This window comes from Centropristis striata, chromosome 9 (assembly GCF_030273125.1).
Source record: "Centropristis striata isolate RG_2023a ecotype Rhode Island chromosome 9, C.striata_1.0, whole genome shotgun sequence".
Lineage (NCBI taxonomy): Eukaryota > Metazoa > Chordata > Actinopteri > Perciformes > Serranidae > Centropristis > Centropristis striata.
Genome location: NC_081525.1, coordinates 288,670 through 307,510, shown reverse-complemented (window position 1 = coordinate 307,510; position 18,841 = coordinate 288,670). Strand labels below are relative to the sequence as shown.

At 46.7% G+C, this 18,841-nt stretch overlaps 1 protein-coding gene across 1 annotated transcript in view; it reads right to left on the bottom strand.

The window, feature by feature from the left end:
- Positions 1 to 18,841, bottom strand: part of zc3h3 (zinc finger CCCH-type containing 3) — an 80,310-nt gene that overhangs the window by 35,321 nt on the left and 26,148 nt on the right. Inside the window, exon 5 of the mRNA XM_059341154.1 lies at positions 176 to 350. Within this exon, the coding sequence (XP_059197137.1) occupies positions 176 to 350 (175 nt within the window). The remainder of the gene's footprint in view (positions 1 to 175; positions 351 to 18,841) is intronic.

Below are 18,841 nucleotides of genomic sequence, written 5' to 3'. Positions count from 1 at the left end.
ATTAGAGACTGAATTCATTATTAATTAATTTATCAGGTCATGTATTTATTTATTATTCTGGTGGTTTTTTTCCTCCAGATGAAGGAGAAATTCACCCGAAATGTTTCATATTAACCTGGGTCAGCAGTGATAATAGTGTGTGTGTGTGTGTGTGTGTGTGTGTGTGTGTGTGGACCTGGCAGACTGGATCCTCCTGGTCCTCCAGGTCTGGGTCCAGGTCTGGGCCGGGCTGTAGTGGGTGGAGCCGGGCCGGGTCACCATCTTATAGCGAGTCCTGAAGACCCGCTGAGAGGAGGCGGGGCCACGGGGAGAGCAGGAGGCGGGGCCACGGGGAGAGCAGGAGGCGGGGCCTGAGGACACAGATACACCAGATAGTATGAAGAAACACACTTTAACACTCTGGGAAGCTACACACACACACACACACACACACACACACACTGTGGCAGGTGTGCTCTTTAATAAGCTTCACATATAAAAATGAGGGAATAACAAAGGCAGAATTTTTATGAGCTAATAAATCACGGCTGTGTCTGTTTCCTGGCTGCCTTCATCCCTCCTGCTCCTCTTCGTCTCCTCCTCACATCATCTCACAGATCCATCAGACAGATCCAGGAGGGAGAAAGAGGAGCAAGTGTTTTTATTTATTTATTTCATAAGCTGTGTATCCATCATGGTGTTTGATGATGCTCACACAGAGCAGACAATCTGCATTGGAGCTCCACTAAATCTGCTGCAGAGCCTCACAGCTACAACATGAAATATCATCTTATAATCATATATTATAGTTTAGTGTTAGCTGGGGTCCCTCTCACACAACATCTCTACAGTAAACAGCAACAAAACATGAACAGGACAGTTAAACTCAATGAAATGAGTCATTAAAGAGAGAAGAAGACGAGCTGGAGTCTGTCCTGAGAGAGACGTCTCTCTAATAATCTGATTCATTCACCAACATGAGGGAGGACAGGAACTGTTTGACCTGCTGCCATCAGGCCGGACACACAGATCCATAAAACAGGACAAACAGACTGAGGCCCGTTTCCATGGTGACGGTCTAACAGAAGACTAAAGTGGCGTCTCGTCTTCACTTTTTATTCCTGGTTTATTGAGTGTTTCCAGGAGGAAATCTGCTGATACGGTGATCTAAAGTGTGTGAATGTGATTGTTTGCAGCCAGGCGGCATCACTTAAAGCCATAAGAGCATCTTTGGCCATGTGGAAGTTTTCATCAGCTACTCCTTCCACAAAGTTCTCCTCCATCACTAGATCTCACAGGTCTCCTCCAAAGCCCTCTGGCTGGTTTTTAGTCTTTTTTGGTCAATTTGTGTTATTTTTATGTCTTTATTTTGTCAATTTGTGTCTTTTTTGTCAGTTTGTCTTTTTGTGGTCAATTTTTGTCTTTATTTTGCCATTTTGCATCTCTTTTTTTGGTTATTTTGCATCTTTTTTTGGTCAATTTGTGTCTTTTTTTGTCATTTTTTGTCTTTTTGTGGCCATTACTCCTCCTTCCACAAAGTTCTCCTCCATCACTAGATCTCCCAGGTCTCGTTCACAGCCGTCTGGCTCCTCCCACCAATCGCTGCATCCAGAATGTGATGGAGGTAATTCCAGATCCTTCTCTGTTCACTAATACTATCTGTACATATCCTGGACATTTGGTGGAAAGACTCCTGTAAGTTTATTAGAGCTGCCAGAGCAGCTTGAAGGTCCCACCATGGAAATAATCCCACGTTTCTTTATTTCCTGTCCTGGAGCATGTATGTGACGTAAACACATACGTGACGTGAGCAGATCAGATCAGAGTTTTGTGTCTTGTCGGAGGAGAGGATCTCAGTTTACACTCTGGAGGCACATTTTAACGTTTTTAAGACCCAAAAACACGTCACCGTCTAAACGAAAGGCTTCACATTAATATTTAGTGGTTTTCCCCTGCAGCGTCCTGGTGTAGACGGGTCTAAAACACTTTCTACCCAACAGCCGTTAATTATCTCAGTGAACGCTGCGACCATAGCTCTATGTTTTACACCTGATAACAGTGGGTGTGTATGGGGGACATGTGGGAGGCTTTTATGCACTTTTAGTGACTTTTTACTTATTTATTGCTACTTTTGCACTGAACAAGGAATGCACTTAATTTCATTGTACCTGTTTAAAATGACAAATAAAGATAATTTTATTAAACATGCACATGTGTCTGAACTGACTATTACTGAGACAATAATAAGAGAATAAAAAGCTTCCAGCAGGAATATATGAGAACAAGTCTTGTTCCTGATGTGACTGAGTCCAGCTGAAAGCTGCAGCAGAAGATTTACTACGACATGAAGGAGCTGCTCTTCATTTAAATGTTTCCATGTAGCGGAGCTTATCTCTCCTCCTCCTCCTCCTCCTCCTCCTCAGACAGCACTCTGTCTCCCTAATGAGAGCAGAGAGAGGAGGAGGAGGGATGAAGAACACTTCATGCTGAGCTCATCCCATCACCTCTCTCACAACTCTTTAATTGCCAATTGTCACGATTGTTGCCGTTTTAATTAGCGTCCAATAACAAAGCGTGACCACGAGGTGACAAACAATAAAATCACTCCATTTCCACTTCTACACATTCCTCCTCCTCCTCCTCCTCCTCCCCCCTTTCTCCTCCTCTTCCTCCCCCCTTTCTCCTCCTCACCCCCTCCTCCTCCTCCTCCTCCTCCTCCTGCTTTCATTTGTCAGCTGGGATGCAGCTCCAGATTCATCTCAGACAAACATTTACTGTTGAACAAATCACTGCAAGCTGGGGGGTTGCACGTGTGTGTGTGTGTGTGTGTGTGTGTGTGTGTGTGTCTGTGTGTGTGTGTGTGTGTGTGTGTCTGTGTGTCTGTGTGTGTGTGTGTGTCTGTAACAGACAGAAACAGTATTTAACATGGGAACAGAGAAACATTGACTGATTCTTATGATTGTGTTGTGTTATTGTTTTAATGTTTAACCCTCTGGAGTCCATCTATTTATTGTTTTATTCACAGTAATAACTTTATTTATATCTGATATGTAAACAAGCTGAAAGCCAGTTAAAGTTCAATCAGAGGAGCTTTCACTGTGTCACATTTATGTTTCTAGAACATTTTTAAAATGTGAATTTTCTTTCCACAATGAAAACTATTACTATTTTTAATTTACATGCAAATAGTTTTGTAGTTTTATTATTTATTATTTTTTCTGCTGTTTTTTGTGTGTAAATTGTTGGAGGAAAAAAAGAAGGTACATTTCCATAGAAACCTGTGTCTTTTGTTTGTATTTTGGGTTCCTGGCAGCTTTATACTTGTTGATGTACCATACCATGAAGTGATGTAGGACAGACTGGAAGATGCTGAACACAGACATTAATGCAGGACGTTGACTCATTAGAACCTAAACCTGCTGGACCTCAGAGGGTTAAAGTATAATCTGGGTTTGGGAAGGTGAGAAGTTTTGTCGTCCATTTAATCAGAAACATTGAACTAGTTTCAGCTGTTGTGAGGTGAGAACAACAACAGTCAGATGATCAGATGATCAAAGGTTATTAGATGATCTGATCCTCTACCTCAGTAGTTCTCAACCTGTCAGAGACCCCTAATGTAATGAGACCCCATAATGAGACCCCTAATGGAACATGTAGCATGTTTGACCGTCACAGTTCTTGTTTGTTTATTTTTTCTGCTGTGTTCACTGAACACAATCACACAAACTCACATTCTGGAGAAATAATGAAGCAGACAACAACTAAAACATCCCCCCGTCTGAAATGATGTCATTAGGGCCTCGGGGCAATCGCACCGAGCACTGGTCCCCACAACTACTGGTCCCTACAGCTACTGGTCCCCACAACTACTGGTCCCTACAGCTACTGGTCCCTACAACTACTGGTCCCTACAACTACTGGTCCCTACAACTACTGGTCCCTACAGCTACTGGTCCCTACAGCTACTGGTCCCTACAACTACTGGTCCCTACAGCTACTGGTCCCTACAGCTACTGGTCCCTACAACTACTGGTCCCTACAGCTACTGGTCCCTACAGCTACTGGTCCCTACAACTACTGGTCCCTACAGCTACTGGTCCCTACAACTACTGGTCCCCACAACTACTGGTCCCTACAACTACTGGTCCCTAACTACTGGTCCCTACAGCTACTGGTCCCTACAACTACTGGTCCCTACAACTACTGGTCCCTACAACTACTGGTCCCTACAACTACTGGTCCCTACAGCTACTGGTCCCTACAACTACTGGTCCCTACAGCTACTGGTCCCTACAACTACTGGTCCCTACAACTACTGGTCCCTACAACTACTGGTCCCTAACTACTGGTCCCTACAGCTACTGGTCCCTACAGCTACTGGTCCCTACAGCTACTGGTCCCTACAACTACTGGTCCCTACAACTACTGGTCCCCACAGCTACTGGTCCCTACAACTACTGGTCCCTACAGCTACTGGTCCCTACAGCTACTGGTCCCTACAGCTACTGGTCCCTACAACTACTGGTCCCTAACTACTGGTCCCTACAGCTAGGGACCAGTAGTTAGGGACCAATGCTGCACTACTGTTATACTGTGGATTTCTTCTTCTTCCTCTTCCGGACGCAATTTCGTCCAATACTAGTCCTACAACTTGAAGAGTTGCAGGACAAATTATATATCAAAACGTGCGGTTTGATCGGGATCGGTGTGCTATTACTTTTCTCTACGGAATACGAATTTTTTCGCGACTTACGTCGCGAAAAATTGCCCAAAATTTTGCATTGAAGTGAATGGGACGGCCGAAAGAAAATGAGGAAAAAAGAACAATAATTGGAGATTTTTAAACGTCTACTTCTCCGGCATAATTTCACCTAGAGACTCCATTTAAACTTTAAACAGTAGACACAAGTCTTGTGTATCGGTGTATTAATCCACGTTTCGATAGGTCATATAGTTTTTTATCAATCCCTGTTCAATGACCATGATCATTTTTGGAGAAATTCTGAGATTATAATGGGTGTGTATTGCACGGAATGTTCGTGTCACAGTGTGTGACATCATCACCAGAGTGTAGAGGGAGAGAAAAAACTGTCAAAAAATAAATTTTAAAACTGCGCTCCAGGCCGCAAATTCCACTCTACAGAAATAATTTATACATAGAAACGTAGGAAAATTAGTCTTCTCCCTCACAATCCTCTGGTAAAGCTGTCAGAGTTATAGTTTGGGCGTAGGACGCACAGATGATCCACCAACACCACCAACAGCCTCATTGGCTCCCATGTTAAAAACGCAGGAAGATTTCTGTAGAAAAGCTTATTTAACAGATTTTCAGACTGCTCTTATGAAGCTATTTCTTCACCAAAAACATGGAGACGTTCAGGAAGAATTCACACATGCTTCAAACACACACACACACACACAGGTAACTTTATGCGATTTTCGCTACACACACACACACAAATGTGTGCGTAAGCGCGCACACTCCTCCATATACACGTTTCACACACACACACACACACATTTTGAGGTTAAAGGTCATAGGTTGCTGTATAAATAAATACTTGAAGAGGAATGCTTGTTGTAGGTGTGCTCCTCGTATATAATATAGTATCATAACATTACTAGTATTAATTGTTTGAAATCTCTGAAGAATCTCATCATAGTGTACACACACCGGCAGTAGCCCCCGTGGCCCTTTCACTATTTACCCAGAGGACATTTTCTAGTTTAATATTAATTTTGTGCATTTATATTTTTCTAAAATGATTCAGCGACCCCCAGAAATCATCTTGCGACCCCAGTTGGGGTCGGGACCCCCATGTTGAGAACCTCTGCTGTAAAGAGTCTCTGAGTCGTTTAGAGAAGCTGATTCACTAACTACACTGTGTGTGTGTGTGTGTGTCTGTGTGTGTGTGTGTGTGTGTGTGTGTGTGTGTGTGTCTCTCTCTGTGTGTGTGTGTGTGTGTGTCTGTGTGTGTGTGTGTGTCTGTGTGTCTGTGTGTGTGTGTGTGTCTGTGTGTCTGTGTGTGTGTCTGTGTGTGTGTGTGTGTGTGTGTGTGTGTGTGTGTGTGTGTGTGTGTGTGTGTGTGTGTGTGTGTGTGTGTGTGTGTGTGTGTCTGTGTGTGTGTGTGTGTGTGTGTGTCTGTGTGTTCAGGATTAGTTGCCTGCTTGGACTCACTTTTTCTCCCACAATCCATCTGTGCTGCAGTCAGAGCTATTTGGGCTCCTGGCAGATGACAAATAGGTCCTGTCAGAGGAGCTGCCACCTCCTCCAGCCTGCACCTCCTCCCCCCAGCCTAAAGCCTGCACCTCCTCCCCCTCCTCCTCCTCTCCCCCCTCCAGCCTAAAGCCTGCACCTCCTCCCCCCACCTCCTCCCTAACCTCCCTCTAATCTGCGTCTGAAGCTTCGGTCCGACATGGTGACACCTGCAGAGTCCATGACATCACACAGCTGCTGTTTGATGACACTGTAGTGAGCTGTAGTGTGTGTGTCTGTGTGTGTGTGTGTGTGTGTGTGTGTGTGTGTGTGTCAGTGTGGATGGATGGAGGTGTTGCTCTCTGATTGTAAACCTCTGCAGGTTGTGTTGGTTGAGTGGCTCTGGGAGCAATGGTCTCAATCTACACACACACACACACACACACACACAGAGAGACACACACACACACACACACACACACACACACACAGAGAGACACACACACACACACACACACACACACACACACAGAGAGAGACACACACACACACACACACACACACACACTCCTGGGTCTCAATCTTCTCTAATAGACCTCTGACAGGCTGCAGACGCATGAAGCTCAACACCGTCCATCATCTGCTCCTCACACTGCTCCTCACACTGCTCCTCACACTGCTCCTCACACTGCTGCTCCTCACTGCTCCTCACTGCTCCTCACACTGCTGCTCCTCACTGCTCCTCACTGCTCCTCACTGCTCCTCACACTGCTGCTCCTCACACTGCTGCTCCTCACACTGCTGCTCCTCACTGCTCCTCACACTGCTGCTCCTCACTGCTCCTCACACTGCTGCTCCTCACACTGCTGCTCCTCACTGCTCCTCACTGCTCCTCACACTGCTGCTCCTCACTGCTCCTCCTCACACTGCTCCTCACACTGCTGCTCCTCACTGCTCCTCACTGCTCCTCACACTGTTGCTCACACTGCTCCTCACACTGCTGCTCCTCACACTGCTGCTCCTCACACTGCTGCTCCTCCTCCTCACACTGCTGCTCCTCACACTGCTCCTCACACTGTTGCTGCTCCTCCTCACACTGCTGCTCCTCACACTGCTGCTGCTGCTCCTCCTCACACTGCTCCTCCTCCTCCTCACACTGCTGCTCCTCACACTGCTCCTCCCACTGCTGCTCCTCACACTGCTCCTCACACTGCTGCTGCTCCTCCTCCTCACACTGCTGCTCCTCACACTGCTGCTCCTCACACTGCTCCTCACACTGTTGCTGCTCCTCCTCACACTGCTGCTCCTCACACTGCTGCTCCTCACACTGCTGCTGCTCCTCCTCACACTGCTCCTCCTCCTCCTCCTCACACTGCTGCTCCTCACACTGCTCCTCACACTGTTGCTGCTCCTCCTCACACTGCTGCTCCTCACACTGCTGCTCCTCCTCCTCCTCACACTGCTGCTCCTCCCACTGCTGCTCCTCACACTGCTCCTCACACTGTTGCTGCTCCTCCTCACACTGCTGCTCCTCACACTGCTCCTCACACTGCTGCTCCTCACACTGCTGCTGCTCCTCCTCACACTGCTCCTCCTCCTCCTCACACTGCTGCTCCTCACACTGCTCCTCACACTGTTGCTGCTCCTCCTCACACTGCTGCTCCTCACACTGCTGCTCCTCCTCCTCCTCACACTGCTGCTCCTCACACTGCTGCTCCTCACACTGTTGCTGCTCCTCCTCACACTGCTGCTCCTCACACTGCTGCTCCTCCTCCTCCTCACACTGCTGCTCCTCACACTGTTGCTGCTCCTCCTCACACTGCTGCTGCTGCTCCTCCTCACACTGCTCCTCCTCCTCCTCACACTGCTGCTCCTCACACTGCTGCTGCTGCTCCTCCTCACACTGCTCCTCCTCCTCCTCACACTGCTGCTCCTCACACTGCTGCTGCTGCTCCTCCTCACACTGCTCCTCCTCCTCCTCACACTGCTGCTCCCCCTATTTTCTGCTGTTGCTGTGATGAAGCAGCAGCCACCGAGGTTAGCAGAACAAGCTCTTTGGCATGTGATCAAGTCAAACTCTGGTGACCTGAAGACCACCTGAAGACCTGAAGACCACCTGAAGACCTGAAGACCTGAAGACCACCTGAAGACCACCTGAAGACCTGAAGACCATCTGAAGACCTGAAGACCACCTGAAGACCTGAAGACCTGAAGACCACCTGAAGACCGCCTGAAGACCTGAAGACCACCTGAACACCTGAAGACCTGAAGACCACCTGAAGACCACCTGAAGACCTGAAGACCACCTGAAGACCACCTGAAGACCTGAAGACCATCTGAAGACCACCTGAACACCTGAAGACCACCTGAAGACCTGAAGACCATCTGAAGACCACCTGAACACCTGAAGACCACCTGAAGACCATCTGAAGACCACCTGAAGACCACCTGAAGACCACCTGAAGACCTGAAGACCATCTGAAGACCACCTGAACACCTGAAGACCACCTGAAGACCATCTGAAGACCACCTGAAGACCTGAAGCCCACCTGAAGACCACCTGAAGACCACCTGAAGCCCACCTGAAGGCCTGAAGCCCACCTGAAGACCACCTGAAGACCTGAAGACCACCTGAAGACCACCTGAAGCCCACCTGAAGACCACCTGAAGACCACCTGAGGACCACCTGAAGACCTGAAGCCCACCTGTGTCAGGTAAAGCATTGATGAACCAGTATCACCAGTCACCTGGTCGTGTCTCTGTGCTGCTGGTTGGTTCTCCTCCAGTGTTGCAGTGGGAGCAGTGGGAGCAGTGGGAGCAGTGAAGCCCCCTGTGCTGGGTCAGAGCCCCCTGTGCCGGGTCAGAGCCCCCTGTGCTGGGTCAAAGCCCCCTGTGCTGGGTCAGAGCCCCCTGTGCTGGGTCAGAGTCCCCTGTGCTGGGTCAGAGCCCCCTGTGCTGGGTCAAAGCCCCCTGTGCTGGGTCAGAGTCCCCTGTGCTGGGTCAGAGCCCCCTGTGCTGGGTCAGAGTCCCCTGTGCTGGGTCAGAGCCCCCTGTGCTGGGTCAGAGTCCCCTGTGCTGGGTCAGAGTCCCCTGTGCTGGGTCAGAGCCCCCTGTGCTGGGTCAGAGTCCCCTGTGCTGGGTCAGAGCCCCCTGTGCTGGGTCAGAGTCCCCTGTGCTGGGTCAGAGCCCCCTGTGCTGGGTCAGAGTCCCCTGTGCTGGGTCAGAGTCCCCTGTGCTGGGTCAGAGTCCCCTGTGCTGGGTCAGAGCCCCCCCAGTGTGTCTGATAGCAGGAGGTTTATGGAGCAGATCCTCTCAGAGCTGCTTCATCAACATGAGGCTGCAGATGTGGCAGACTCTCCAGATGTGCCATCAGAGTTATAAGTCTCTTCTAATACTCTTCTAAGAACAGACTTTGTGTAAAGTAGTCTCTGATGGTGACAGGAGCCCCCTCAGGGTCCCAGTGATCCCTCCCAGTACCTGACGGCTCATTCAGGACTCAGCGGTCTCTGGTCCTCGCCCCCACGGATCATAAATCTTAGTATTGGCAGAGCCTGTCCCCCCTGCCAGCCCATGTCCCCGTCCCCCGGGGCTCGTCTTCTGATTCCCAGCGCTGCGGAGACAGCGGCGGCGTGCTAACATCAGATTTAACAAGCCAGTTACAGGATTTAACAACCTGCTGGAAGCCAGCGCCGTTATGATAATAAGATCTCCGCACGTCTGACACCAAGTGACAACCAGCAGAGACAGTTTGATGCTCCGCCCTGCAGCAGGGGGCTTAGAGTCCTGCAGCCCACCACTCAGCAGTCCACCCAGAGAGGGAGCAGCAGGAGGAGGTGCAGGAGGAGGAGTTTAACCCTCTAAAGTCTCCAAAAGCTCCAAATCATTCAGACTTCTTCATCATCCAGACTAGAAAACAAAGCAGCGTGGAGCCCTACTGTACATTTCCCTCTAAAGTTCTGGCTGTAAACTCCATGAGGCCAGTTTCAGTTTGATGATGATATACCAAGTAAAACTGGAGACAAGCTCAAATAGATTTAGTATCAAATGATAGAACTGGATGGAACCCTCTTATATGGTAGATTTGACACCTTTGGTCACATTTGACACATTTAACATTCTTTATTGAGCATGATAGTGTTTTGGAAGTTAAAAAGATTCAAAATCACATTTTATGTTGGACTAAAGGACTAAAAAAGACACAAAATGACCAAAAAAGACACAAAATGACTAAAGAAAGACACAAAATTACACACACACACACACACACACACACACACATATATATAGTTATATATATATATATATATATATATATATATATATATATAGTTATATATATATATATAGTTATATAAATAAAGAGTGGTGAGAGACAGGCGGCTGCTCATTAATCAGCTTCTGTTCTGTGTCAGGACCAAATTAACACCTGACTGAGAATAAACAGTATTATATTTAAAAAGTATTTCTGTGTGATGGAAGAGCACTCGGCCTCCATTAGTGTGTGTGTGTGTGTGTGTGTGTGTGTGTGTGTGGATGTTGACATGACCTGACAGGCTGATGGCTGTGAGGGGCCACACACTGACAGGAGGCCCCCAGCTGTCAGCCAGCGGCCCGCTGATGATGTCACCAAGAGGCGTGTTCGGGGGGGGGGGGGGGGGGTCGTCCATCATCGCCGGGGAGCCATCAGCTGTAACTCACACCAGCTGACCTGGGAAACCTCCTCAGGCCGGGCAGGAGGCCACATTCTAACACTCAGCCTCACACAGGCTAAAGCTAACACACAGGCTAATGCTAACACACAGGCTAATGCTAACACACTGGCTAATGCTAACAAAATGCTAACGAAATGACCAGAAAAAGACACGAAACGACACAGGCTAATGTTAAGACACTGGCTAATACTAACACACTGACTAATGCTAACAAAAGGACCAGAAAAAGACACAAAAAGACACAAAATGACTAAAAAGAGACACAAAATGACCAAAAAAAGATACAAAATGACCAAAAAAAGACACAAAATGACTAACAAGAAACAAAATGACTAGAAAAGGACACAAAATGACACAGGCTAATACTGACACACTGGCTAATACTAACATGCAGGCTAATGCTAACACACAGGTATGCTGGGAGTTAAAGTTAAAATTCATGAAACCTATAATATGAACTATGATCATGATTCTGACTATAACTAACCTTCTGATAGGGCCGGGCCACATGGCCCTAAAAAGATTATCACGATATTTCAAGTATTGAGTCGAGTACTTTTGCGATAACGATATTCTTGACCATATTACAAAATACTGGAAAATACATAGAAAATATGATTTCTTTGGTCTGTATAAATGAAAAATAAATAAAAATAATACTTTTGACTCTTGAGTATTAGCAAATAATAAAAAAATAACCATTTACGGTGTCAGGACATGGAGCAGCCAACAGGGCTTTCCACTAGGACATGGAGCAGTCAACAGGGCTTTCCACTAGGACACGGAGCAGCCAACAGGGCTTTCCACTAGGACACGGAGCAGCCAACAGGGCTTTCCACTAGGACATGGAGCAGCCAACAGGGCTTTCCACTAGGACACGGAGCAGCCAACAGGGCTTTCCACTAGGACACGGAGCAGCTAACAGGGCTTTCCACTAGGACATGGAGCAGCCAACAGGGCTTTCCACTAGGACACGGAGCAGCCAACAGGGCTTTCCACTAGGACATGGAGCAGCCAACAGGGCTTTCCACTAGGACATGGAGCAGCCAACAGGGCTTTCCACTAGGACATGGAGCAGCCAACAGGGCTTTCCACTAGGACATGGAGCAGCCAACAGGGCTTTCCACTAGGACTGGGAGCAGCCAACAGGGCTTTCCACTAGGACACGGAGCAGCCAACAGGGCTTTCCACTAGGACATGGAGCAGTCAACAGGGCTTTCCACTAGGACACGGAGCAGCCAACAGGGCTTTCCACTAGGACACGGAGCAGCCAACAGGGCTTTCCACTAGGACACGGAGCAGCCAACAGGGCTTTCCACTAGGACACGGAGCAGCCAACAGGGCTTTCCACTAGGACATGGAGCAGCCAACAGGGCTTTCCACTAGGACACGGAGCAGCCAACAGGGCTTTCCACTAGGACATGGAGCAGCCAACAGGGCTTTCCACTAGGACACGGAGCAGTCCATAAAGAAAATAATATACCGGTATAATCGTGAACGGTACAATATGGCACACCTTTACCTTCTGAGAAGCTTTCAGGAGGAACAATTTAATAAATTCAATATTCAATTTAACGACATAAACTTCACTTCACCCTGTCTCAGCCTGGTCCAATCAGCTGTGAGGAGACCTGACATCACTCCATGAATAATTAAATGTTAATGTGTTTTTTCCAGAGCAGCCATAAAGCATCAACACCGTAAATAAGACATGATGAAAACACTCGATTCCTACGACTCGGCCTCCACCTTGACCCCGACCCCGACCTGACAGCTGACAGCCTCAACATCTCAACATCTGGAGGAACATCTTGATGTGTGTGTGTGTGTGTGTGTGTGTGTGTGTGTGTGTGTGTGTGTCATGTCAGTCAACTGATCCATTAGACGATCAACAGAAAGACAGAAAGAGCCCCGAGGGCCCAAACTCAGAGAAACACAGGATCCATCACACACAAGGGTGTGTGTGTGTGTGTGTGTGTGTAGGTGTGTGTGTGTGTGTGTGTGTGTGTGTGTGTAGGTGTGTGTGTGTGTGTGTGTGTGTAGGTGTGTGTGTGTAGGTGTGTGTGTGTGTGTGTGTGTGTGGGAGGGGGTCAGGTCCGTGTCTCATCAAATCCTTTCCAGTGTGACTCGGGCACCTGAAGGTTAAGTGGGTTCGTCCCTGAAGAGAAACACAAGAACCCACTGGGGAACTCGTGGACCTGTGGACCCCGAGTCAAACACATCAAGACCCTCAAGCCAGCAGGCTGCCCCGGGGCTGGAGGGCCCGCCAGGGGGACTGGAGGGCCCACCAGGGGGACTGGAGAGACTCGTGTCCGAGTGGAGCGAGGGACTCGTAGTTGTTGACAGAAATCACTGAGTGAGTCTCAGATTTCCTGCTGGACAACATTGTTGCAATGAATAAAGTCGTTTTGAGAAAGAGGAGCTGGTTGACTCTGTTTCATCACACTGAGTGATGGCTTAGACACATGCAGCACACACACACACACACACACACACACACACACTCACACACACACACACACACACTCTCTCTCTGAGCTGTGGTTCATCCATCATGCTGCTGATTCTTCTGGGTCGGTGATGGAGTCCAACACCAGCCTCTCGTCTGTTTCAGACTCTGATGAGAGACGAGGAGGAGAACACGCCGTGGGGACAGGAGGAGGAGGAGGTGTCAGAGTGTTAGACGGCAGGAGGAGGAGGAGGAGGAGGAGGAGGAGTATCTATGTGTCTCAGATCAGCTGCTCTCCTTCAGAAACATTCAGCTGAGACGCTCCTTCACTCTCATTGAAAATATAACATTAATGGGTCAATGACGTCATCTAACCAGTAACTTTTTTCCCATAAAAATCTGATTATAAACTAAAATAAATCTGAACTAAAAAGAGAAAAAAAATCCAATCCACGTTCACATTGCAACACTATGATATATAACACATTTTACATAATCTGCCAAAACTTTAGATAAAAATGGTTGTTTTTAGAATATGTTCTGCTCAATATTGACGAAATGTGTAAATGTAGAAATAGTACAAAAAATTTAATTTGATGTTTTTTTTAAAAGGAAGTTATTATATGTGTATGTCCACTTAAATACACTGTAGGTGGATAAAGTATTTCATATTCTTTTGTCAGCTTCTCTTGCCAACCCTCACTGACCCTAATATATAACATTATAAAATATAACATTAATATATAACATTACAAAATATAACATTAATATATAACATTATAAAACATAACATTAATAAATAACATTATAAAATATTAACATGTTATTAGTTGGTCAACAGATTTTACTTATATTACTTATTTTACTCATATTTTACTTATTTTAATGATTAATTTTGAATAAAACCTTGTAAAGATGAAATGATGGTGACTGTAAGTGAGCTGATGTCTTTATGTTTTAATAAATAAAGAGACGTTTCCTCCTGACTCCTCCCCCTCTGCTGTCTGACGACCTCTGACCTCTGACCTAAACAACGTGTGTGACACTTCCCTCTGGCCTGGGGGCCGGGGCCCGCCCAGCGCCACCGTGTTTATGGAGGTGATCCTGAGGCTTCAGGGGTTAAAGGTCACAGGGGACGGTCAGGTCACTAGTCAGGCCGTGAGCTAATCTGGTGAGGCTTGTGGGCAGAGGGCCGGGGGACCAGGGTCCGGGGGACCAGGGACCAGGGACCAGGGGCCGGGGGACCAGGGACCAGGGGCCGGGGGACCAGGGACCAGGGGCCGGGGGACCAGGGACCGGGGGACCAGGGGACCAGGGGGCCAGGGGACCAGGGGGCCAGGGGACCAGGGACCAGGGGCTGGGGACCGGGGGACCAGGGGCCAGGGGACCAGGGACCAGGGGCCGGGGGACCAGGGGACCAGGGGCCGCAGAACTAGATGTTCCCCCTCTGTTCTCCACCAACCATCCTCTGGTTGAAGTGGAGCTTTTCTGTGATCTGTCCTTTGCTCAGGCCGTGGTAGTGGACCGAGGGGCCGCGGTGGTGGACCGAGGGGCCGCGGTGGCGGCCCAAGGGGCCGCAGTGGACTGAGGGGCCGTAGCGGTGGACCGAGGGGCCGTGGTGGTGGACCGAGGGGCCGTGGTGGACCGAGGGGCCGCGGTGGCGGACCGAGGGGCCATAGCGGTGGACCGAGGGGCCGCGGTGGACCGAGGGGCTGTGATGGTCGACCGAGGGGCCGTGGTGGTTGACCGAGGGGCCACGGTGGACCGAGGGGCCACAGTGGCGTTCCTCCTGCAGCTGCCAGCACTAATTGGTCCCTTTGGGCCGGAGGAGCTGGCAGCGAAATCACAACCAGGAGGCAGGCAAGACACACACACACACACACACACACACACACACACACACACAAATAAAGGTCCTTCAAAGTCAGCTGCAGCCTCAGTTCAACAGCTAACACAAGTCAAGCCCTTCACTGTAAACATTATATACTGTGTTGGTTTGGTTCATGTTGGTTACTGAACAAGAAGAAAAACACAAAGATCTGTTGGTCTGATATGCTCAGTTATAGATCTGTTGGTCTGATATGTTCAGTTATAGATCTGTTGGTCTGATATGTTCAGTTATAGATCAGTTGGTCTGATATGTTCAGTTACAGATCTGTTGGTCTGATATGTTCAGTTATAGATCTGTCTGGTGGTCTGATATGTTCAGTTATAGATCAGTTGGTCTGATGTGTTCAGTTATAGATCTGTTGGTCTGATATGTTCAGTTATAGATCTGTTGGTCTGATATGTTCAGTTATAGATCAGTTGGTCTGATATGTTCAGTTACAGATCTGTTGGTCTGATATGTTCAGTTATAGATCTGTCTGGTGGTCTGATATGTTCAGTTATAGATCAGTTGGTCTGATGTGTTCAGTTATAGATCTGTTGGTCTGATATGTTCAGTTATAGATCTGTTGGTCTGATGTGTTCAGTTAAAGATCTGTTGGTCTGATATGTTCAGTTACAGATCTGTTGGTCTGATATGCTCAGTTATAGATATATCTGTTGGTCTGATATGTTCAGTTATAGATCTGTTGGTCTGATATGCTCAGTTATAGATATATCTGTTGGCCTGATATGTTCAGTTACAGATCAGTTGGTCTGATATGTTCAGTTACAGATCTGTTGGTCTGATATGTTCAGTTACGGATCTGTTGGTCTGATATGTTCAGTTACAGATCTGTTGGTCTGATATGTTCAGTTATAGATCTGTTGGTCTGATATGTTCAGTTATAGATCTGTTGGTCTGATATGTTCAGTTACAGATCAGTTGGTCTGATATGTTCAGTTACAGATCTGTTGGTCTGATATGTTCAGTTATAGATCTGTTGGTCTGATATGTTCAGTTATAGATCTGTTGGTCTGATGTGTTCGGTTATAGATCTGTTGGTCTGATGTGTTCAGTTACAGATCTGTTGGTCTGATGTGTTCGGTTATAGATCTGTTGGTCTGATGTGTTCAGTTACAGATCTTGTTGGTCTGATATGTTCAGTTATAGATCAGTTGGTCTGATATGTTCAGTTATAGATCTGTTGGTCTGATATGTTCAGTTATAGATCTGTTGGTCTGATGTGTTCAGTTATAGATCTGTTGGTCTGATGTGTTCAGTTATAGATCTGTTGGTCTGATGTGTTCAGTTATAGATCTGTTGGTCTGATGTGTTCAGTTATAGATCTGTTGGTCTGATATGTTCAGTTATAGATCAGTTGGTCTGATATGTTCAGATATAGATCTGTTGGTCTGATATGTTCAGATATAGATCTGTTGGTCTGATATGTTCAGATATAGATCTGTTGGTCTGATATGTTCAGTTATAGATCTGTTGGTCTGATGTGTTCAGTTATAGATCTGTTGGTCTGATGTGTTCAGTTATAGATCTGTTGGTCTGATATGTTCAGATATAGATCTGTTGGTCTGATATGTTCAGTTATAGATCTGTTGGTCTGATGTGTTCAGTTATAGATCTGTTGGTCTGATGTGTTCAGTTATAGATCTGTTGGTCTGATATGTTCAGTTATAGATCTGTTGGTCTGATATGTTCAGTTATAGATCTGTTGGTCTGATGTGTTCAGTTATAGATCTGTTGGTCTGATGTGTTCAGTTATAGATCTGTTGGTCTGATGTGTTCAGTTATAGATCTGTTGGTCTGATGTGTTCAGTTATAGATCTGTTGGTCTGATGTGTTCAGTTATAGATCTGTTGGTCTGATATGTTCAGTTATAGATCAGTTGGTCTGATATGTTCAGATATAGATCTGTTGGTCTGATATGTTCAGTTATAGATCTGTTGGTCTGATGTGTTCAGTTATAGATCTGTTGGTCTGATGTGTTCAGTTATAGATCTGTTGGTCTGATGTGTTCAGTTACGGATCTGTTGGTCTGGTGTGTTCAGTTATAGATCAGTTGGTCTGATGTGTTCAGTTATATTCAGTCAGAGGAGAAGGTCAGTTTCTGTGCTGTGTTTTGACCAGAAACCAGATTGAAATGGTTCAAACAGAACCTTGTGGGTGTTCAGGGCTTTGAGTGGGGTAAAACGAGTAAAAACTCCTCAAAACTCACCTGTTCAGAACTGATCTTAATGTGTGACCATTGTTGTTGATTGTATTTGTTTGTTTTATCTTTAACTGCATTTAACTGTTATAACTGTAAAGCGTCTTTGTGTAACCTGAAACTCTATAAACATTATTATTATTATTATTATTATTATTAAATTCACCTGACTTTCACCAAATCACACACTCACTACATCAGAGTTTATGTGGTTCATCAGTCCAGCATCACTGTCACTGAAATCACTGTTAAACAGCTGACACACACACACACACACACACACACAAACACACACACACACACACACACACACACACACCCTGAGGACAGGAGACAGATTAACTCTCTTCCCTCGGTCCTCAGGGAGCAGGGACAGTAAACGGCAAATGATCAATATCACTTTCTTCAGGAGCGCCCACACAATATTAGCCACACACACACACACACACACACACACACACACACACACACACACACACACTAACACACACACGCACACAGGCTGTGCTCAGAGGAGTGTGTGGTGCGTGTATGTGGTGTGTGTGTGTCTGAGTGTGTGGTGTGTGTTAGAGTATGTGTGTGTGTGTGTGTGTGTGTTAGTGTGTGGTGTGTGTGTGTGTGTTAGTGTGTGTGTGTGTGTGTGTGTGTGTGTGTGTGCGTGTGTGTGTGTGTGTCTGGGAGCAGGAGGTCTCTGCGTCTCCTCTTTAACTGGGAGCAGGAGGTCTCTGCGTCTCCTCTTTAGCTGTGAAGCTACAGTGACAGGAGACAAACTAGCTATTTCCCGGAGCAGCCCAGCGGGGACGCTCTAAATGAACTGGCTCAGATCAATACTGGCTCTCTGCTCCACAGACACGCAGGGAGAGGCCAGAGGAGCTGCTGCTCCTCTCTGGTATATTTACCTACTGAGCTGATTAGAGGGAGGAGGTCCAGGAGGAGCTGCTGCATGATTAACCTGTTTACCTGACAAACACTCTACAGGTTAACTACATGTAGGAGGAGATTTAGTCCAGTCTGACTCCTTCCATCCTGCCTGGATTCACCTCTTAAACAGGTTTAAATACCATGCTGGTATATTTTTCACCTATATGACCTGATAATAATAATTTATTTTTTATTCTGACTTACTGGATCAACATTTAGAACCAAAAAGAAACAAAGAAAAACCAACATAAATGTGTTCTCGTCTTCTTCTGTGGTGTTGTTTGGTCGTTTCGTGTCTTTTTTGGTCATTTTGTCTTTTTCTGACTTTTTGTGTCTTTTGTTGTGTCTTTTTTAGTCATTTTGTGTCTTTTTCTGACTTTTTGTGTCTTTTGTTGTATCTTGTTTAGTCATTTTGTGTCTTTTTTAGTCCTTAAGTCCAACATAAAATGTGATTTTGAATCTTTTTTTTTTTTACTTTCAAAACACTATCACG